Source organism: Amphimedon queenslandica, unplaced genomic scaffold (assembly GCF_000090795.2).
Source record: "Amphimedon queenslandica unplaced genomic scaffold, v1.1 AMPQUscaffold_13022, whole genome shotgun sequence".
Taxonomy (NCBI): domain Eukaryota; kingdom Metazoa; phylum Porifera; class Demospongiae; order Haplosclerida; family Niphatidae; genus Amphimedon; species Amphimedon queenslandica.
Genome location: NW_003546742.1, coordinates 41,794 through 50,579, shown reverse-complemented (window position 1 = coordinate 50,579; position 8,786 = coordinate 41,794). Strand labels below are relative to the sequence as shown.

The 8,786-nt window shown below is 33.1% G+C and overlaps 1 protein-coding gene and 2 long non-coding RNA genes across 3 annotated transcripts; 1 reads left to right on the top strand and 2 right to left on the bottom strand.

The window, feature by feature from the left end:
- Positions 1–268: 268 nt before the first annotated feature.
- On the bottom strand, positions 269–4,171 carry LOC109585696 (uncharacterized). The gene is made up of 10 exons (XM_020001820.1): positions 4,166–4,171; positions 4,053–4,070; positions 3,696–3,722; positions 3,619–3,625; positions 3,003–3,445; positions 1,316–2,941; positions 1,232–1,265; positions 1,062–1,142; positions 742–1,008; positions 269–687 (listed from the first exon to the last, which is right to left on the bottom strand). Exons 2-10 carry the CDS (start codon positions 4,059–4,061, stop codon positions 665–667), a joined length of 2,517 nt encoding a protein of 838 aa, XP_019857379.1. The 5' UTR covers positions 4,062–4,070; positions 4,166–4,171; the 3' UTR covers positions 269–664.
- A 101-nt stretch (positions 4,172–4,272) lies between these two features.
- Positions 4,273–5,024, bottom strand: LOC109585690 (uncharacterized). Its single transcript, XR_002186610.1, has 4 exons — positions 4,860–5,024; positions 4,442–4,784; positions 4,353–4,355; positions 4,273–4,308 (listed from the first exon to the last, which is right to left on the bottom strand). It is a non-coding gene; the product is annotated as an uncharacterized LOC109585690 (long non-coding RNA).
- Positions 5,025–8,190: 3,166 nt separating this feature from the next.
- LOC109585689 (uncharacterized) lies at positions 8,191–8,482 on the top strand. Its single transcript, XR_002186609.1, has 2 exons — positions 8,191–8,270; positions 8,407–8,482. It is a non-coding gene; the product is annotated as an uncharacterized LOC109585689 (long non-coding RNA).
- Positions 8,483–8,786: the final 304 nt, after the last annotated feature.

Below are 8,786 nucleotides of genomic sequence, written 5' to 3'. Positions count from 1 at the left end.
TATAGTGACTGTGATATCATAATAGTATCTACCATTGGGTGGAACTAATCTCAGCTCTAGATATGAATATTGTGAACACATGCATGTAAATGTAATGTACATATTTTTAAATGGAACTTCCACCCACTACTGCAGTGAATCATTATATGTGCTTTGTTAAAGGTTAGTTAGTGTAGTGTTTGTACTGTAGACAAGATTCTGTCAACATTTCCAAGATGTCTTTCCTTTTATGGAAGTATATTTGGACTCTATTCAGGAAATATCAATATACACTGACTACTTGTGACAGGAACTGCTTCCTTAGTCACCAGCATTGTGCTAAATAGCATCCATTAATATAAAAGCAAGAATCAACTTGAAACAATCAACAAATGCCTAACTGTAGAATTGACTTATTAATTACAATACCCTCAAACATGTGACTCCATCATGGTAGAATAAAACAGCATTCTACTTATAAACTATAATTTAACTATAATGAAGTAGCTAATATACAGTACAGAAAGAATGGCGTAATAACTGTTTAAGAATTATATAGTTCTTGTATACATTCCAGCAGATTAAGCATTGCACACTAAAAAAGCAACTACTAATAATTTTATAAGTTTATTCTAATGTAACAATGTAACTATAGTTTTAATTAATTTGAAATCCTGGCATACCATTAAGGCTCTTTTGTTGTTGATCCTATATTAATATCAATTTATTATTATCAGTAATTAATTATATATATAATCTCACTTATATAATCAGCAACTGTTGTATCTCCTACTTCACCTACAGCAATAGCTAGTTTGTCCCATGTTGCTTCAATATCTTCTTTTAGCCACTTCGCTAAACATTCTCTGAGACATCGCTCAGCATTTCGTGGATAGTTATCCTCAATAATCTTTAGATCATCATGAATCAGACCCAAGTAGAGACCAAGATCAAACCATTTTGTAGTTTGAAAATGACCATCTTTTAGCACTCGTAATATCTCTACGAGATCCCTGATAGTCAATATGACTATTATATATAAATAAATTGTTTAAAACTCGTGATTGTGAGTGCTCTTATACCTTTTTGTTGACTATCATTGGATTCACTGATCTGTGTGGGTGAGTGAATTATAGCTGATTCAACCTTTTGAATTACTGGCTCTATATAAAATAAGATACATGCATTACGGTATATTATGGTAATTAATGGTCTATATATTGGTATGTAAGTGTATAATTACATAACTTACTAATATCATCGTTAATCTCTTCCAAATGTGGTGTCTGAACAGTAAAATAAAAGTTTTAATATTAAAATTATTATTATTTTATACCTCTTGGTGTTTTTCTTGCAACAATTTTCCTTTAAACCACATCGACTCATTAATGGTTAGGGGGCGAGGAATTCTTTCCATCTTGCAGTAAACAAGATCAGAGCATGTCTGCTTCATAGCATCAATGTCATTAATGTAATGGACTTCACTGGAAGGACTGCATTGACAAACATAATGTATTCTTCTTGACGATTTTTGATAAGCATGAGGACCAAGGAGCAGGTAAGGGTAATGACCATGGTAAATATCGAGGGTGTCTTCTACTTTTTGGCAACATTCATTTAGTAACTTCAATATTTGCTGACAAACTGCTTTGAAAGGAACAGGATTACTACTCTCAGGTACATATCGAAACACATCAACTTGAATAGCTGTATTAACATCAGTGAGAACAAAATCATCAGAAGGACGACCATAAGAGAAGCAAACACGATTACGATAGATACATTTCGAATGAATGTCAGGTGCTGCATAATCTTTATCAAAATTGACCTTAACATTGGCATCAGTAGCAACAGCAGTTGCTAAACGAGTGAAGAAGCCAGGAGGTACATACCCAGTGGTGAATGTAATGTGTACAGGTGAGGCTCTTAGCTTATAACCAGGTCGTACTTCATTAGGATCACCTGTGTATCCTTGTAGCACTGCTGGAAGAAAATATTGCTTGGATGTGCTATCATAATGCTCAGTTTGGACTGGAGCTGCAAGACGAAAATGAACTAAAAGTTCAATTATGTCTTCTGGATCAATACCACTTGACTGCCATATTTCTTGATAAAGTGGTTGAACAAGAATACCTTTATTTCGCAACAAATACCACTTTTTTCCTCCACTCCATTCTTTCTCGAGTGGGAACACCTTCCCAATGGTATCAACAAACCATTTTGGGCTAAGAATGACTTTTTTAGTCAGACTTTTTATTTTGGGATAGGAAAGCAGAACTCCCAGCTCATGGTAGAATTTTAATACTACAGGAACCTCTCCTGCTGGTATGTGACATGCTTCCCCAATGGCAATGGCTTCAGATAAACTAATGACATTCTGCTTCAGCTCCTGAAGAACTTTGCGAAAAAGAAACCAATTAACAGGGGTTTTGACAGTTAATTTATTGATAAAACTATCAATTGCTCCTCGTAGCAATGTAATATTTGGATCTTCTCTTTCTCCTTTGCCTGAGGTCGTATTATCAATGATTAGCACATCTTTGATAAGATCTGAGAACTCTTTCTCCTCATACAGAGACTGGATTTGCTTCTTTGCTTCTTTCTTTTCTGCTTCATCTAGCATGTCACCACGAGTGCCAATGCAATAGAGACTAGGAGAAGAAGTATCATCTATATTGTGCTTGATCACAAAGTAGCTGCTTCTTGAATCATCTTTTTTGTGCTTTACAAGGTAACTATGTATTGTAGACATCCATTTGGCCATTAGATCACTCGTGCTTTCATTCACTACCTCACCAAACAGCACTTTACCATCAGGAGTATTCTGACGTGACTGCCATCTTTCCTTGAAATCCTTTGAAGCATCAAATAGGAGGAGAAACATTGTACGAGGAGTGAGGAAGGCTGGGAGAATCTCAAGGAACACTGGCTGACCACCACAATCCCATATATGAAGAAATGGCTAAATATGAATATAATATGTAAATAGTGCTATTTTAAGTACTTGTGTAGCTATGACTCACTTGAACATGCGATTCTGTTGTCTGATATGTACGAACTCTTTTAAGCAATGATTTGATTTTTGCACCTAAATCTAAAGGCTTGGAACTACTTTTTGCAGGACATACATCAAGTGAATCAGATACTAAACTTGATTCAGCTGCAACACGACAAGATGATTTAGATAGGCTGGATTTAAACAAACGAGCCAGCTCCTTCATTTCATCTTCTTCTGTGGCTTCACTCCATCTGTTTCCTCTCATTTGCCATTCATGTCCAAATGGTCGTACAGAGGATACATCAGATACAATGGTGCTTGTAGTATGAAGATTGAAAGGTTCTTCCATTAATGAACGCTTGAGAGACGTCTTGCCAGTACCAGCTGATCCCAGTAACATAAGACGAGCATACGCTACATCAGCACTTCCTTGTTCTCTGAGAGCTCTCTGATATCTTTGATATGGACCTAAGCAATAAATATAAGAATTAGTGAATGCTAGAAATGAATGTGTTGTATGTGTTCTACTGGTAATTGGCAGTACTGTGAAAAAAATATAAACTCTGCCATTTTCTCCATGCTCAATCTTGTAAAATGTAAAAAATAATTTAATTAAATTAATATTAATAATATTTACTTACTTAAATACTACAAGACAGCAATAGCATCAGGATTTGTTGAATAAAAATTTAGCTATTCAATTGCATCATGTACTTACTAGCTGAAAAGCACCACAATGATTAACCTAGAAAATAGAAATTGCATATTTTACATGTGAAACAGCTTGCCATCTAAAATATTGTGAATACCGTAAGCGTCTTAATTTTCGAGGTGTATTAAATCTTATTATTTTCGTGCTCACCTTAAATCCACAAAATTTAAACCACCTCTAATGCCATTCTATTGTATGTAGACTATGGCCAGAACACGAAAATTAGCTCACACAAATATTAACTTTTGAGCAAATTTTATTTGAAAACACGAAATTTTGAACCCTCGAAAATTTGAACGCATATGGTAACATAGTTAAATAAAGTACATGTAATCATATAAAAAAGAGTAAAATTACATTCACATGTGACATGACTTCTTCCTGAAAGATTGTGAATAACACAGTTTAGTAAAGTATCACAATGGTATCATAGAAGAAAAGAATAAAATTACACATTCATAAGTGATGTGACTTACGTCCTGAAAGATTGTGAATAACACATTTTAGTAATGTATCATAGTTGTATCATAGAAGAAAAGAATATAATTAAACATTCACATGTGAAGTGACTTACTTCCTGAAAGTTTCTGACTATAACACAGTTTAGTAAAGGTTCACGCTGGAAAGGAATAAAATTATACATTCACATGTGAAGTGACTTACTCTCTGAAAGTTTGTGAATATAACACAGTTTAGTAAAATAACACAATAAAAAAGAATAAAATTACACATTCACATGTGGCATGACTTACATGTATTCTCTGAAAAATCATGAATAACACCGTTTAGTAAATAATATCATAGAAGAAAACAATAAAATTACCCATTCACATCTGTGGTATGACTTACAATCTAAAAGATTGTGAATAACACAGTTTATTAAAGTATCACAATGGTATCATAGAAGAAAAGATTAAACATTTACATATGAATTGACTTACTCTCTGAAAAATTTGAATTACATAGTTTACAGAAAATGGTATCAAATAGACATAATATTCACATGTGACATGACTTACTCTCTACAATATTTGAATGTTTCAATTTAGCAATTTAAAAATAAATTACACAATTTCTTGTGACATGACTTACTAGCTAAAAGATGTATCACATGGTATCACAGAAGAAAAAAGTAACGTTAAATAATTATTCACATGTGGCATGACTTACATCCTGAGACATAAATGACTAACACAGTTTATATGAATTAACATAGAAGAACAGAATATAATTAAACATTTGTATGTGAGATGACTTACATCCTAAATAATTAAGTTAATGGTATCATAAAAATTAGAAAAAAAAACAAATTTGCAAGTGGCATATGACTTACTTCCTGAAAGATTGTGAATAACACAGTTTAGTAAAGTATCACAATGGTATCGATCATAGAAGAAAAAATTTACACAATCACATGTGACTTGACTTACATCCTGAAAGATAGTGAATAACACAGTTTAGTAAAGTATCACAATGGTATCATAGAAGAAAAGAATAAAATTACACATTCACATGTGCCATGACTTACTTCCTAAAAGATTGTGAATACCACAGTTTTGAATGGCCGGTATCACAATGGTATCATAGAATAAAAAACTAAATTACACATTCATATATGATGTGACTTACATCCTGAAAGATTGTGAATAATACAGTTTAGTAAAGTATCACAATGGTATCATTGAAGAAAAGAGTAAAATTATGCATTCAAATGACATGTGACTTACCCACTAAAAATTGTGAATATAGGTATAACACAATTTAGTAAAGTATCATAAAGAATTACACATTCACAGTATCATAGAAAAAAGAATTAATTAATAAAATGACATGTACACTCATAAATATGTAATGTGACTCACATCCTCAAAGATCACAGTTGTAAATAACACAGTTAGTAAGTATCACAATGGTATCATACCAGAAGAAATAAAAATTACACATTCACAAATGACATAACTTACAAATAGCTGAAAGATTGTAAATAACACAGTTTAGTAAAGTATCATAATGGTATCATAGAAGAAAAGTATAAATTACACATTCATATGTGACATGACTTACATCCTGAAAGATTATGAATAACACAGTTTAGTAAAGTATTACAATGATATCATAAAAGAAATGAATTAAATCACACATTCAGATGTGATATGACTTACTTCCTAAAGGATTGTGAATACCACAGTTTAGAATGGTATCACAACAATATCATAGAAAAAAGAATAAAATTACACATTCACATGTGTCGTGACTTACAAACTGAAAATTAAGAATAACACAGTTTAGTAAAGTATCATAATGGTATCCGCATAAAGAAAAGAATAAAATTACACATTCACACTGACATGACATGACTTACTGGCTGACAGAATGTGAATAACACAGTTTATAAAGTATCACAATGGCATAGAAGAAGAGAATAGAAGTACACATTCACATGTGATTTGACTTACTGCCATCTTATGAAAATATGAACCTGTGATACAATGAGAATAATGAAACCTAAAAAATACCAATAGCCATTAGCAAATTGCAGGTCAAAAAGATCATGAAATTGGAAAATAGTCTTATCATTCAATTGATTGCAATTTGCATGAAATTATAATCAAAGAACATATTCATATTCCATCAAAACTGCATATAGATACAGTTTTGATGGAATATGAATATGTTTTTGATTATAATTTCATTGCTAACCTGTAATTTGCTATTGCAAATCTTGTGATTAATACCTATCTTATGGTAGCATGGTATCTACCCAGAGGAGGTTAAACAAATTCACTGAATTAACTTCACGTTAATCTTATTACATAATACAGCAATTATATTAGCTGCTCATTTCATACACATCAAAATTGACCATTTTATTTGGCAACTTTGTTATGAAAGTCAGTGGAGGCACATAGAAACTGCCTTACTTACCTGGGGTAGCTCAATCAAAAGCTAAAAAGTACTTGCATAAGATAAAAATAGCTGCCTTTAAGCTCCTTCTGTAAAAGATTTGGTCCAATTCGCTCCAGAATTCTTAATACAGGTTTGTTTTTTATGTCGGCCCGTTTGTTCTCCATTGAAAGCTGCCAACCAAAATGGTGGGCAAAATTTATTTCATCTTAAACCATGCCTTATGACTGTAAATATGCCTAATAAGGCTTTGCTATGCAATCATGCAATTCTTGCCTGGGTGGTTTATACATGACATAGGCGGCTGCAGGCCTAAGCATTGGGGGTCATTACCTAGGCTAAAAATTAGACCGGAAGCAGAAACAATGCTATCTTAAGCCTATTTAACCCTTTTACCACACCTCTTTAATTAGAATTGCCTAGGCTGAGTTGGACCTCTGTAGCCGCCAAAGATATAGGAGTATAATCTACGAATTCAGTTGCTATTTTCAAACTGTTAGAAGAAAGATCTCGCATAGCCAACTGAACTCCTTCCCTTTTTGACATTTGGATGTCCAAATGTCAAAAAGAGGAGCACGGTCTGGCCGGCTATGTGAGACCATAGATATTAGAGTAAAGATACTATTAAGTATAGATATTATTTATTTACTCTACTATCTATGGTGAGACTAGAAAGAACCTATGTACCTCTTCCTTTTTTAGCGGAGCAGACTGCAGTGGATCGGACAACAATTATTTTCATAAATGAAGTGACTAAAGTGGCATTAAATAAACATGTAAGCTTACCTTCTCTTTGTGTCTCTAAATCCAGCTATCCAAAAGGTGAACTCATGAACTGATTATGAGACCCACCTTGCAAGTTACTTTGAGAGTCAATATGGTCTCACCTCACCCTGATCCTATGCCTAGGCCTTATTATTTCCGAGATTATTTCAAACTTCAAAGTCACTCTAATATCTACATGTATGTCAAAGTCAATTTTAGTCAAACCAGTGAAACCACACCTTCTTGACAAAAAAATGAAAAATCGTCAAATTTATCGAATTGTCATGATAATGTCATCTAAGTATCTAACACGTGGTCACATGTGTTTATAATGATGGACAGTATTTTAAAAGGGTATGCTGAGTGTAATGGAGACACACATTGACTTTGAGAGACTATTAGAAGAAGTAAATAATCCAAACACTATCTCTTTATATATCACTATCAGTTAGGATCAGAATCAACCAATCTACCTGATACCATATATCACAAGGTACCCAGTCACGTGACACTACTCACTGATCACGTGATCACAGGTTGGTCTGATGGTTTGAGACGAGCAATAGATTATCAAGCAATGAGTCTGTCTCAGTCTCCGGAGACGTTTGGTACATGGCTACTGATTAATAAACTAAAAGAAACAAATGATGTAATACTGATGTAATTAATGTATTATTAATATTGTTACTATTATTAGGATAAGGTGATTGATGGGGTAATTAGTGTGGGTGTGGTTTTACAAAATTTGATGTATATTAATCATCAAAATTTAATCCAATTAATAATCAAAGTAATAATAATAATTAATATTATTTTTACTTTTTTCTCTTAGTATATTTCGTTTATTAGTTTATACAGTATATTTAAATTACATACAGCTGGACTAGTATTAATACATGAAATATTGTCCAAGTAATATTATGGATAATTAATAATATACTCCTCTCTCTCTCTCTCTCTCTCTCTCTCTCTCTCTCTCTCTCTCTCTCTCTCTCTCTCTCTCTCTCTCTCTCTCTCTCCCCCCTCCCTCTCTCTCTCTCTCTCTCAGATACTGATGTTGATGATGGAGGCCCGACAGTCTCTGGTAACAACAATGATCCAATTACCAACGGCTTCCCGACAAATGGTATGTATTTTTAATTAAATTCACACGTACATACATGCGCATTATTATACATAATTCTACAAAGCACATACACACACACTTCTACATCTTATAAAAGGCATGTATGTACATGTACGTACATTATTCCAGCATTATACAGTATGTGTTATATATTGGTGATATTTTGCATACCACTGAATTCCTCCTACTTGGTAATTTTGTGTGGCAGAGGGAGAAATGTTGTTTTAGGGTTTAGATATGTCTCCTCCTTGATTAATTAGTGATATGCATTGTTGTATATTTTGTCTGTTTTTTCGTGTGTA

Coding starts and splice junctions, on each gene's coding strand:
- LOC109585696 (XM_020001820.1), bottom strand. Junction 1,143..1,231: donor AGAGATTAACGATGATATTA/GTAAGTTATGTA, acceptor TATTTTATATAG/AGCCAGTAATTCAAAAGGTT. Junction 1,009..1,061: donor CAATGATAGTCAACAAAAAG/GTATAAGAGCAC, acceptor TATATATAATAG/TCATATTGACTATCAGGGAT.